The sequence below is a fragment of the Camellia sinensis genome, chromosome 5 (assembly GCF_055761805.1).
Source record: "Camellia sinensis isolate YWXY chromosome 5, ASM5576180v1, whole genome shotgun sequence".
NCBI lineage: Eukaryota > Viridiplantae > Streptophyta > Magnoliopsida > Ericales > Theaceae > Camellia > Camellia sinensis.
The window spans coordinates 18,598,918-18,612,807 of NC_138965.1; the positions used below are offsets into that span (position 1 = coordinate 18,598,918).

A 13,890-nucleotide genomic window follows, 5' to 3' on the forward strand; every position below is an offset into this window, starting at 1 on the left:
ATTTTTTTGGTCTTTAGTAAACTTTTTTTTTTTTTTAGTTAAATTTGTTTTTTTTTTTAGTTGCATCTAATCTAGATACATCTATAATGTAATAATGTTTATGAATAAATTTGAAAAAAAAATTCACTAAAGGCTAAAACAAATTCTAATTTTTTTGTTTTCTATTTTTTATTTTTTGTATATTTAGTGAATTTTTTACATCACACATGGAGTTGATGTGTTCGTGATGTGGTAGGTTCTGTTAGTTTTTTGGATGGAAGCTAGTCTAGAAATAAAGTGAGAAGGATTGAAAATATAAAGAGCCAAAGTGGGATGGATTGCAAACATGAAGGACCAAAGTGGAAAAAATTAAATTTAAAGGACCAAAGTGAGAAGGATTGCAAACATAAATGGCCAAAGTGAAAAAAATTAAACTTAAAGGGCCAAAGTGGGAAATGGGTGAAACTTTAGGGGGGCAAAGTGTAATTTACCCTTATCAATTGCTACATAATTAAAAAAAAAAAAAAAAAAAAGTCATGAGGCATTTAGTTGGACATCGCAATTTGAGGTGCTTCTAGTGTTTGTGGTAGGGGTGGTCGCGGGTCGGTTGCAGCCACGAAACCTCCAATTTGTCATTCGTCCGCTAGATTGGTGAATTTGAGAAAATCAATTCGCATCCGTCCGTCAATCCGGCGGATGCGGATTAGCGGATGAATGCGAATCGATTTTGCGGTTTAAAATTTTATAAAATTTCAACATAATTTAACATGTGCACTTTCTAAATATATATATATACTAGGGATGACCCGTGCCTGAAGGCACTACCAACAATTTTTTTGGTGTCACGTGCTACGAAACTCAATGATAATAAATCAATTCAAAATGGTAATGTTACTCCGACTTAAAACTTCACATATAAGAAATTGAAATTGTTTCTGCACATTGAATTAGCGAAAGCATTTATAAATTTCAAATAGCAAATTTCAAAATTAAAGTCCAAAAAATGAATTATGTATTTAAATGTAGCATATGCAAAGAATCTAAAAATATTTGCTAAACTTAAAAGTCTAAATAGCAAATTTTAGATTTTTATCCACGTCAAAATGACACACCTATACACTATAGCAAGTTAGAATGTGATAACCTTCAATAAAAGAATGTTATTGAATTAGTATTACAACTGGTAACCCTATCGCTTTATCAGGTTTAAATTCCTTCAAATAAAGGTCAATGAACATTATGATACAAAAGAATCATCCTAGCTAACCCAAAAATAAATAAATAAATAATTTAACATGAGAGAGCCAACCAATAACACACTGGTAGAAGCAACGTAACCCAATGTTTCCAATATGGATCAATGACCTGCAACAAAATCACTCGCTTAAATTCGCTTCAAAAAACCAATAGCTATGAAAAATTACATCAAAATGCATATGAGAAATCCGAAGAAATTGCAATGAAGAATAATTGCATCAAAAGAAACTGTAACATGAAAAATCGCATCAAAATACATATGAGAAATAGGAAAATCAATAGCTATAAATTAAGAAGAATTGAACATAACTATTATGGTCAATTGAATTATGTATGCATTACTAAAGTAAACAAATGAGAATAGACAATTGTACGCATTACTAAAGTAAACAAATGAATAGAAAAGCAAATAATAGTATAGAAGGATCAATTGAGAATGCCGATAAATCATACAAACCTCCAAATAGAATTAAACTCAAATTTTGTAAGGGGAGCGAATAATTTTTTTTATTAAGACTAAGAGAGTCTTGTTATAAGGAAGAAGAATTTTTGAAGGTTGTAAAACCAAACAAAATTAAAATTTTAAACAATTAAAGCTTACCTTGTGCGAAGTATCCATTTTTGGATGATCATGCTCCTTTGAGTTTCCATCCTTGTGATAATGCATAACTCATTTTCTAGTTGAAGCATTATGTATAACAATTAGTAGGCAACAAAAAAAGAATCAAACTTGAAATTAATGTTAATGGGCAAATCTAACTAAAATTAAACCCAAGGTTAATTAAATAAAATTAATTGTATTATTTTTTTAAACAGAGATTACAACCAAATACTTGTGCTAGTTTATTTATCATTTTAATATTTTTGGAATCAAAACCATTCAGAAACACATTTAAATCTAACCCATTTAAAAAAAAAAAAAATCATTACATGAAGACAAGTTTCTAAAATCTAAACCATTTCAAAAAATTATTACATGAAATTCACAACTTTTCCTCATCTCATACCCAACACCACATTTGCCTCAAACCAATCAATTGACCTGTCTACTAAAAAAAAAAGGAAAAATAAAAAGGGATTACATACTTTTCACTTTCTAAGTGATTGATAATATGTTGTATACTCCAAATCAATCACCAAGAATTTGCCCACAACATTTAAGAGAGCACTTCACCAACATTAAGGGTTGAAAGTGAAACCACCTTCTTCTTCACTTATGAGTTACCATTATGCATAATCATCCAATTAAAAGTATAAAGTATGCTTAAACTACTTCAAGCATAAAGTAAGTTTATGTCATCACTCATTACTCTAGGATGACTAACTAATAACATAGATAGTCTACTAAATTAATTTAGTTCCAAACCCAAATATTTGAAGAAAAAAAGAAACAACCAATTGGCTTAAAACTGGCTTTTATTAATCTAGACCTCTTTACTGTTTTTCTTTTACAAATTCTTTATAGACCTCATTGAACCAATCTCAGCATTGTTTATAGAGTCTTAAAAAAAAACTGACAAAGCTGAAAGTATAATTTTTTTGGATAAATTACAAATACACCCCTGAGGTTTGCTTAAAATACGAATTGTTCCATGTGGTTTGGAAAATTACAACCTGTCAGAATTTTTTATTTAACAAAAATAATTAAAAAAGTGAAATTTCTAACTGTTCACCTATACAATAATCAAATTATCTGAATTATTAATTGAAATAAAATTTTAACATTATTAAAAATTGTTAATTAACTTGATGATTTATTAATAAAAGGACATATTTATTATGAAATTAGAAACCTTAGAAGACATAATGTAATTTCTAAAACCACAGGGGGTAATTTGTAATTTAAGTAAATCTCAAGGGATGTGTTTGTAATTTACCCTTTTTTTATTTATTTATCACAACTTACAATCCTCACTCTGAAAATAAAATAAAAAATGAGGAGGAGAAGAAGAAGAAGAAGAAAGAAAAAAGAAAAAAAAAAAGAAAAGGAAAGAACAGGCGCAACTCTTGTACAAAATAACAGATGATTTTCACCCAATAAAACTAAAATATATTGAGTTAAAGAGTCACAGGGGTAAAGGGAAGAAGAAAAAAAAATTGACTCTAACCCATCCAATAAAAATTTTAATTTATTATAATCATATTTGTTTGTCACATCTATTTTAAAATGAATATACAATTGTGCCTACAGTGTTTAAATTTTAAAATGAAAATTTTAATTGATTATAAGCACGGGTAAAGTTATAGGGTGTGGAATAAGTAGTAGGCAAAGTTATTCTATTAAATCAACCTGATCTAAATTTTTTTTCCACCCCCAAAATCACCTATATCAAGAAGAAAAATTACAATAAAAAGAAACTCCATAAATACATTTCTAGTTCCCCAAACAAAGATATAAAATTGTGAAAAAAAAAAAAGGCTCACTTGTTTAATGGGCCGTTGTGCCATTGCTCTCTATTTCTTGAAAAATTCACTAATAGACCCACATAACACTTCCATTCATTGTATAACCTGAATTTTTCGAGTCTAATCAAAACAAAACAAAATCAAACATAAAGGCATTCTAAACCATGCTAATTTTCAAAATTATAATAAAAATTATCACAATGATTATCATCAAAATTGTATGAAATTCAAAAATTAAAATAGAAGGCCCAAGTTATCACCATAAAAAAATCAAGTACTCGCTCTTCGTAGTTCTGAACCTAGCTAATAATCCAGAAGATAGCTACATGTAAATGAAGCCTATCTAATAAAAATTTAAGATTCTTAATTTTCACAAACATGTAAAATGAAGCCAAGTTGAACAATAGATAAGTAACAAATTATTGACAAATCCATCAATGGAAGGCAGACCAATTACCTAATCAACCATTGCGGCAAAGAAAGTCACAACAACTTTTTATGAGCTAATCAAACACTCCTTCAAGCCAAGGCATATGTACCTGAAACAAAAGGAAGAATAGAAAATATAAGCAACCAAGCTCCATTATCCAAAATCAACTCCTTAAAAATTGCCAATTGTTTGTTATGACACCAGATACGTAGGAATTAAGAATAACCTCTCAAGAGAATTCATAATCTCATAATAGAAGACAGAGAAGTTGGATACCAACAAGATAATCTCATAAGAATAATCTCTTTTCTTTCCTGGTCAGTCTTAAACTCAGCAAGATACCAGTAGTAGTCACCTTTCCTGAATTAATGAGAAACAGAGAATATAAACTTACTTCCAAAGAAATGACACAGATAAACTTCTTTCCAAAGAAATGGCACCAGATAAGTAGGAATTAAGAATAACCTCTCAAGGGAATTCATAATCTCATAATAGAAGACAGAGAAGTTGAGAGCAAGGCCAAGACGAATTGGGTGTGTTACAGGGAGATCTATATTTGCAATAGTAGAAACAGCCTTAAAAAAGAAAAAGAAAAAGAAAAAACAGCATCAAGAAGACACATCAAGTGAAGGTTAAAAACAAAACTATGTCAATATGCAGCAATTCACTATGCATATCTCTAGTATAGGATGTCAAGACAATTAATCAACATGCCTCATAACCCTTCAGTGATTGTTCAACAACCTCTTTTCTTTCCTGGTCAGTCTTAAACTCAGCAAGATACCGATAGTAGTCACCTTTCCTGAATTAATCAGAACACAGAGAAGATAAACTTACTTCCAATTTGGAAAGGAAAGAAAAATTTGAGAAAAATAAAAAGTCACATTCAAGGTAGGCCCCAAACCAAATTGTATTAGTATTAGAAGTATCAACTGATAAAACCAAACACCACTAACTAATGTACTTCAAAAAAACAAAAATAAAAGAAGCACACCAACTAATAAGAAAAAAAAAAAATCTAAATCAACAACCAACATAAACAATTATTACAAAACCAACTATAATTTGACAACAAATTGAATTCATCTTGGTAATGAAAAAAAGAAAAGAAGCAGAGAATAAGATTCTAAGCTAGTTTCCATATTAAAAAGTAACAAAGACTAACAATTAATGGTGTTCTACACAAAATTGGAAACCAATATGATGAATGTAGACAAATCAATATGATTAGTGGTGTTCATATACTATCACCACAACCATATATGTATTAAGCATACTACACTGCAAGTAAGCATACTACACTGCAAGTAGACAAACCAATTTTCTAATCATTAAACCCATACCTACTATTTTCAATGTGTTTGATGGAGGTTAGTTTAGTATAGGATGTCAAGACAATATATATCAACAACCAATGTAAACAATTATTACAAAACCAACTTTATATGCAATAGTAGCTTTCCCTGAACTATCTGTTTCAATTTTTAATATATATCATTAGTTTTTCAACTTAATTGATCTCTAAGTGAGTTACTCAAAGCTTAAACTTGAGTGAAAAAGATGCAGTTATGATGGCATGACTCTAAGAACATGTGAACATTGTATTTGCCTATGCAAGCCAAATAATGTTTTATGTAATAATTGCAGGCTCTAATAATTAGTAAATGTTTTCACAGTAGCAGAAGCAAAACCAAGGAAGATCTACAGAGTTAATTTTCATAGTTTGATGCTCAATACGGATCAAACAAATTTGATGCTAAGAAATTGCGAGTACCCACAAAAATCATAGATGGGATAATGAAAGTACCCTCACAAAAATTAGACACCTAAACTACAAAACCAAAATTTACTATCAAACAACAAAACAACAAATCCAAATAACTCCTTCAGGATTCAGAATTTAAACAACAAATCAAAATTATAGGCAAGAGCAAAGAAAGTGAAAAGGCAAACAACGAAGAGTGAATGAATTTTACCGGCAAGAGTAGAGAAAGGGAAAACCACAACATAATCAACAACGATCGGGAAAAAATATTGTACAGCGAGTTCGAAGTCTTACCTAAATGAGAAACAAATCACATAATATAAATGAGAAACACAATCAAACTCAAATGAGAAACAAATCACATAAAAATTTAGACACCCAACGAAAACCCAAATAAAAATTTTGAGGCATTTTGGAGACCCATTTTACAAATCACATAGTGAATGCATATAAAGAGACATAAAACAAACAAAAAAAGCCAAAAAAGAAAAATCAACAAAAAAAAAAAAAAAAAAAATTGAACTGAGAAACCCTAGATATGCCTAGAAAAGGGAGGAAAAATTTGAAGACGATACCGATCTCTTTCTCGTTGGTTGCGTCAATCGATCTACCTTGCATTTGATCAAACAGTGCGCTCAAATCAAAACCAAGAAGGGGAGTGGGTAGAAGAAAGGGAGAGAGAGACTGAAACAGAACTAGAGAAAGATTTACAAAATGGCCTCTTTACTGTTCATCCAAAAGTATAAAGCAGGTTTAAACTGCTTCAAGCATAAACTTTATGCCATCACTTATTACTCCAAGATGACTAACTAATAACATAGAGAGTCTACTGAATTAATGTAGTTCTAAAACCAAATATTTATAGAAAAATCAAAACGGCCAATTGGCTTAAAACTGACTTTTGTTACTTTAGACCTCTTTGCTGTTTTTTTTTAAACAAATTCTTTCTAGACCTTATTGAGCCAATCTCAGCATTGTTTAACTGGCAAAGCTGAAAGCATAATTTGTTTTATTTATTTTTTATCAAAACTTACAATTCTCACTCTGAAAGTAAAATAAAAATGAGAGGAAAAAAAAAAGAAAAAAAAAGAAAGAAAGAAAGGAAAGAATAGGCTCAGCTCTTGTAAAAAATAACAGACGGTTTTCACCCAATGAAACAAAAATATATTGAGTTAAGAGTCACAGGAGTAAAGGGAAGAAGAAGAAAAAAATTGACTCTAACCCATCCAATCAAAAATTTAATTTATTATAACCACATTTTTTTGTCACATCTATTTTAAAATGAATATACAATTGTGCCTACAGTGTCTAAGTTTTAAAATTAAAATTTTAATTGATTATAAGCACTGGTAGAGTTATAGGGTGTGTAAAAAGTAAGAGGCAAAGTTATTCTATTGAATCAATATAATCTAAATTTCTCTTCCACCCCCAAAATCACCTATCAAGAAGAAAAATTCCAATAAAAAGAAACTCAATAAATAAACTTCTAAAATTGTGGGAAAAAAAAAGGCTCACTTGTTAAATGGGTCGTTGTGTCATTGCTCTCCATTTCTTGAAACATTCACTAATAGACCCACACAACACTTCCATTAATTGTCTAACTTGAATTTTTCAAGTCTAATCAAAACAAACTAAAACATCTTGTTTTTGAAAAACAATAAAATCAAACATAAAGGCATTCTAAACAATGCTAATTTTTAAAATCACAGTAAAATTATCACAATAATTATTATCAAAATAGTATGAAATTCAAAAATTAAAATAGAAGACCCAAATTATTAGCATAAAAAAATCAAGTACTCACTCTTCTTTGTTCTTGCTTCTCTATCGTCTCTGAACAAAAAACATAAACTGCATGTAGCTAATAATCCAAAAGATAGCCAACATATAAAATGAAGCTTAGCTAGTAAAAATTTAAGATACTTAATTTTCACATGTAAAATAAAGCCAAGTTAAACAATAGATAAACAACAAATTATTGACAAATCCATCAATAGAAAGCAGACCAATTACCTAATCAACCATTGTAGCAAACAAAGCCATAACAACTTTTTATGAGCTAATCAAGCACACCTTAAAGCCAAGGTTAAAAAATTACTTACTATTAATCATGGTTAAGGTGGCAAACCCATAGGACTTTTAAATGAGTTAATGGTCATAATAGAACATACAATAGATCCTATCTTTGAATCTTATAGTCTGTCAGATAATTCCAATACTCATACTTAAGGACAAAATTAAGGGAAGCATATATATATATATATATCCTTTTTATAGTTGGTTAAGTCTATTTGCTACTGCCTTACTTTTAGAAGCATTTTTTTAAAAGGAATTACCTTTCATAATCATGTAAGTAAACCATCAAAGAAACTAACAGAGAGATAAGGCAAATTTACATACATTAATAACCATATGAAAACACAAATTTGTATCACATGCATGGAATTAGGTAGATGATTGAATCAAATTATCAACTAAGCAATGAAATGCACTGTTATCAACTAAGCAATGAATTAGTAGCGGAATTCACCAAATTATAGAAAGGAAATACAAATCGTAATCAGAAAATTTTAACTAATTCAGAAAAGACAAAAATCGAGGAAATCTCGATATCATAACAATAGAGAGTTGAGTGAGTATACACATACTGACATGAATATTATTTCAAATAAAAGCTTAAATTTAAACCATGAACAGTGACCAACCTCAAGAAAAATTAGCGCAAAGTTTGAAGTTTTCGGATTGAATTTCCTGATTTGGAGCCGCAAAAGGTCCCAAAAGGTCTAGACCTTTCACTCACTCACTCACACACACACACACACACAGAGTATTGATGGTTTTCTCTCTCTAAAAGTTGAACCAACCAACCAACTCTTGGCAGAGAGAGAGAGAGTGGTTTTTTTTTGTCTAGCTTGGTTCACAGCTTTTGCTGCTTTATATATACAGAGACTCTGTCAAGAAATGTGAAGCTCTTCTCACTTGAAAAAAAAAATTATTGGGATGATTCACATTTCTCCACAAAATCAAACCGAAAACAAAAATATGAGAGAGGATACCATCAACTGGATTTGTTGTGTGTAAATTCCATTGAAATATTTTATCAAACACTTAATAAGCAAGGAATATAGAATGGTTAATGGGTAACTCAATAGAATGGTTAATGGCACAACAACCATTCAATAGAGTAACTCAATACAATAGTTGCACAAATTCCTACTAAAGAAAAATCAATACAATATAGAATGGTTTTGTGTGTATATATTATCTGTATAAGAAAAATCAACAAAACTCATAAAAGTTTACCCAAAATTAAAGAAAAACAATACTCATAGTTTGATTCTCCACTAATGATCAATTGATGATCTCTGTGGCTTCAAAGAAAAAAAACAAAAAAAAAACTATAATCAATATATATACACACAAAAAAAACCTTACTAATCTGGCTGCTAATCACCCATAATGAGAGAGAAAAACTGACTCAAGGTTGGTTTCATTGAAAACAAAGGGCTGGTATGTGAACGGCCAAAAGATTTTGGAGAACCTCACCGATTTGTTGCCGCGATGTCGCCGATTAGCATATATATATAGTCGGTCAGACAATTCCAATACTCATACTTAAGGACAAAATTAAGGGAAGCATATATAGTTGGTTAAGTCTGTTTGCTACTGCCTTACTTTTAGAAGCATTTTTTTTTAAAGGAATTACCTTTCATAATCATGTAAGTAAACCATCAAAGAAACAAACAGAGAGATAAAGCAAATTTACATACATTAATAACCATATGAAAACACAAATTTGTATCACATGCATGGAATTAGGTAGATGATTGAATCAAATTATCAACTAAGCAATGAATTAGTAGTGGAATTCACCAAATTATAGAAAGGAAATACGAATCGTAATCAGAAAATTTTAACTAATTCAGAAAAGACAAAAATCGAGGAAATCTCGATATCATAATAATAGAGAGTTGAGTGAGTATACACATATTGACATGAATATTATTTCAAATAAAAGCTTAAATTTAAACCATGAACAGTGACCAACCTCAAGAAAAATTAGCGCAAAGTTTGAAGTTTTCAGATTGAAACAAAAAAAAAAAAAAAAAGCAAAAACAAAAATAGAAAGAGCAAAATAATGGGTTGTGCTCCAACCAGTAACAAAACTTTAAGATGACTCAAACATTAACCTCTTACAAAAAGCATCCTTGGAACTCTGAAGACAATGTTAGAGACCCAATCAAAGTTATTAGTAAAAGACAATAATTCGGGACTCAATTAGAATATCAGAAATGCAATCAATCAATCAATACTTACAAATTTATTGAACTTTTCAACTCAACACCAAGCATTGATAAAGCAACCACAAATCTGTAAAATAGATCCTTACAAAGAACCCTAAAATGGAAGAGAGGGAGAGTAAAGAGAGATAGAGAGAGGAGTGTGGGCTCCCTCTTCACATGACATTCTTCACATTATTAGAGTTACATTAGAGCTTTCAAATTAAAGCTCCCAAACATTATTTATAAAAAAAATCAAAACATTACATCAATGAGTGGAGCACACCCATTAGAGCTCTTGATTTAGAACTCTCAAACATTTTTTTATATATTGGAACCCCTTGATTGTCGCTGGCTGAGTGGCTGTTTAATACTTTTGTTATAAAATCTAATAATATTATATCATGTTTTTGTATATATTAAATTATAACAAAAGTATTAAACAGCCAAGCCTTCATCTCTAATATTATTCTAACAATTAAATTGAAACATCATATGATAAAATAAAATTGTAAAAATAAATGATTATTGCTCTATTAAATCTAAGCATTATTTGGCATAAGCTAAATAAGTGTATTTATTTGGGTCACATTATTTTATTATTTTTTTGTACATCTTTTCATAAAAAGTCAAAAAATATATTGTCAAAATTAGAAAGAAAAAAAATCAAATTAAAACCTAACCCAAAAATATTATATCATGTTTTTGTATATATTAAATTATATTTATTATTTTATTTGTTAACACAATATTTGTATAATCTCTAATATTATTCTAACAATTAAATTGAAACATCATCATATGATAAAATAAAATTGTAAAAATAAATGATTATTGCTCTATAAAATCTAAGCATTATTTGGCATAAGCTAAATAAGTGTATTTATTTGGGTCGCATTTTTTTATTATTTTTTTGTACATCTTTTCATAAAAAGTCAAAAAATATATTGTCAAAATTAGAAAGAAAAAAAATCAAATTAAAACCTAACCCAAAAATTACTTAACTGATGAGTTACCAAATCCTGATTGGCTTTGGCAACCCGAATTGTCCACTCTGATCAACACCAAGCATTGATAAAGCAACCACAAATCTGTAAAATAGATCCTTCCTATCAATTAAACAATCAACCAACAAAAATTAGAAAGAAAAAAAATCAAATTAAAACCTAACCCAAAAATTACTTAACTGATGAGTTACCAAATCCTGATTGGCTTTGGCAACCCGAATTGTCCACTCTGATCAACACCAAGCATTGATAAAGCAACCACAAATCTGTAAAATAGATCCTTCCTATCAATTAAACAATCAACCAACAAAAACAAAAACACAGATCTATATATACATACATACATGAACCCTGAGATAAGTGAAAAATACCTATCAATTAAACAAAAACATAGATCTATACATACATACATACATACATATGTGAACCCTGGGCAATCGAAGAAATCTGAGGTTTTGGAAGAAACCAGAGAAACCAAAGTTTTTTTTGCTACTGAGAAGCCGATTGAGAACTCAATTTCTTCCTCAATGAACGTAGTTGACTGTGATGACTCTGCTCCAATTAGTCCAAAAAGCTACCATTTTAGATTCTCCAATTTGGTTGCTCATCGCGTCTCCTTTGAAAATATAGATTGAGCATAGTTGTTGGGTATTTTTGAAAGTCCTGGCAGATGAGAGGAAAAAGGGAAAAGAAAGGTAAAGTAAAAGAGAGAGAGGAGAGGAATGGGTGGGAATCAAATTCTTGGCAAATGATCTCAGCCATTCCATTAATAGTTAAAGTGATCTTAGCCCTTAAACAAAAATATAAGAGAGAGACATTTTGAAATTTATATGACACGTAGGACATTTTTTAAAAACAGTTTCGCCATATTATATATATATATATATATATGCACTTCCTTTCTCAACAACCACCTGTGTGCAATTCATATATAAACTGTCAAAAGATTGTCAAAAGATTATCAAATAAAACCAACCCATGACCTCAAACAATTAGTGCAGTGGTCCAATTTTCAACATACAACCATCCAAAATAAAATATTACAATCATCCAAAATAAAATACTATAGTCATCCAAAAAATTTAAAACGTCTTAATACAATCATTCAAAATAAAGTATTACAGTTATCCAAAGAAAATTTCAACCAATAGTCATATTTTGAAAATAACTTAAAAATATAATTAAAAAAGAAGCAATAAAGCCATTCATTTCCTTGAGCCAAATTATGAGCCATCTAACTTGTATAACAAAAAAATGAAATTATTTAATAAGGAAAACACTAAAAAGTCTTAAACTTAAAACAAGTAAACATCAACAACATTTAACAAAAGGGAAATATTTTGCCAATGATATTAAATTTCAATAAAACTACTCTCTAGATTTAGGCATGAACATGAACTTGATTCCGAAACAACTACACATAAAACGTAAGACAACAAAAACGTGTGAAGTGAAGATAGTGAATTTTGAGTAATACAAAATAAATGAAATTTAAAACAAAATAAATCATTGTATATATTACCCAAATCATATTGTTGTTCAAATTCTTTAACATCATCCATTGTTTGTCGAAGGCATATTGGAATATTACTTCGAAGCCAAATTTGTGTACAAACAAGAGCCTCTACCATCTTGGGAGCAAGTGAACTACAAAATGGATCAAGTATTACGACCTCCTATACTAAAAGTCGACTCAGAAGCAACAGTGGAAACGGACATTGTCAACATATCTCATGCTATAAGTGATAATACTCTATACTTTGTTACATTAACATTCCGCCACTCCAAGATATCAAATTGAGCATTCTTCCCACATTTGTCAATATCACCCAAATACTTGTCCAACTCTGACGTATTCTCACTATTACAAAATTGCCCCTCAAAAAATGAGTTAAATTGAGAGTTCACAATAGAGTGTGGATCATTTTCATTTATCACTATATCTACTGTTTCATTTACATTGGAGGTATGCACATTTGTTTAATCAAGCGTGGCATAATAATCATACAACTGACTCAAATAATTTTTCACCTTGTCTAACATTTCTTTCACTTTTACCACATCTCCACCAAAAATTGTTGAAAAACAAAATTGCAAATATGTCATTTTTCTTCGAGGATCAACTACAACCTCAACATATAAAATGAGATTGATTTTATCCCTATTTCCCCAATACTTGTCAAACTTCTTTTTCATTTTCTTTACCATTGAAGACAAAATAGGATCATTGTCTTTGATTAATTATCCAATCACGTTTTCAATGACAAAATTTCTGTGTATAATGTATTTGAAGTAACAAATAAAGACCCAGAAAATATATTTGTTGCATGGTAGAATATTTTAAGAGATTTCAAAAACACCATTCAATTATCCCAATCATTGGCTGTAAGCATCTCTCTCTTCTCACCCCCTTCATTATCCAAAAAATAGTGCTTATAATTGTAGTTCTCTTCACCCATTCTTTGAAAAATACTCTCAAATTTTTCCTCCGCCTCTAACATAAGATATGTGGAATTCCACCGTGTTGGCACATCTAGGCACAAGAGACTCTTACTCTCAATTTTCAAACTTTCCACATACTTTTTAAAAGTGTCAATGTGGTTCGTAAAAGACCTCACATATCTCACTGCATGTCTCACATTCGCTATACAAGACTCATGATCCTTCAATCCATCACTAACAATGAGATTTAGAATATGTGCACAACAACGAATATGTAAAAAGTCATGGCCCAAGACAGTTCCCTTTCACAGTTTTGTTGTTCGT

At 29.8% G+C, this 13,890-nt stretch overlaps 1 protein-coding gene across 33 annotated transcripts; it reads right to left on the reverse strand.

Moving 5' to 3' along the window:
* Nucleotides 1–1,101: 1,101 nt before the first annotated feature.
* On the reverse strand, nt 1,102–11,888 carry LOC114305541 (14-3-3-like protein GF14 iota). Of its 33 annotated transcripts, none has more exons than XR_014329184.1 (12): nt 7,642–9,160; nt 7,353–7,401; nt 6,413–6,521; nt 6,049–6,131; nt 4,787–4,874; nt 4,538–4,647; nt 4,349–4,432; nt 4,100–4,181; nt 3,903–3,964; nt 3,661–3,762; nt 1,838–1,913; nt 1,102–1,344 (listed from the first exon to the last, which is right to left on the reverse strand). XR_014329184.1 is itself a non-coding variant. In XM_082868306.1 (12 exons), the coding sequence occupies exons 4-8, from the start codon at nt 10,187–10,189 to the stop codon at nt 4,139–4,141; spliced, it is 360 nt and encodes a 119-aa protein (XP_082724432.1). In that variant the 5' UTR covers nt 10,190–10,208; nt 11,123–11,226; nt 11,316–11,390; nt 11,543–11,884; the 3' UTR covers nt 1,102–1,344; nt 1,838–1,913; nt 3,661–3,762; nt 3,903–3,964; nt 4,100–4,138. The 33 variants fall into 33 exon arrangements, 13 of the variants coding, with proteins under 13 accessions (XP_082724432.1, XP_082724431.1, XP_082724434.1 ...); XM_082868306.1 differs by lacking the exons at nt 6,049–6,131; nt 6,413–6,521; nt 7,353–7,401; nt 7,642–9,160 and adding exons at nt 10,155–10,208; nt 11,123–11,226; nt 11,316–11,390; nt 11,543–11,884; XM_082868305.1 differs by lacking the exons at nt 6,049–6,131; nt 6,413–6,521; nt 7,353–7,401; nt 7,642–9,160 and adding exons at nt 10,155–10,235; nt 11,123–11,226; nt 11,316–11,390; nt 11,543–11,884.
* Between the last annotated feature and the right edge of the window lie 2,002 nt (nt 11,889–13,890).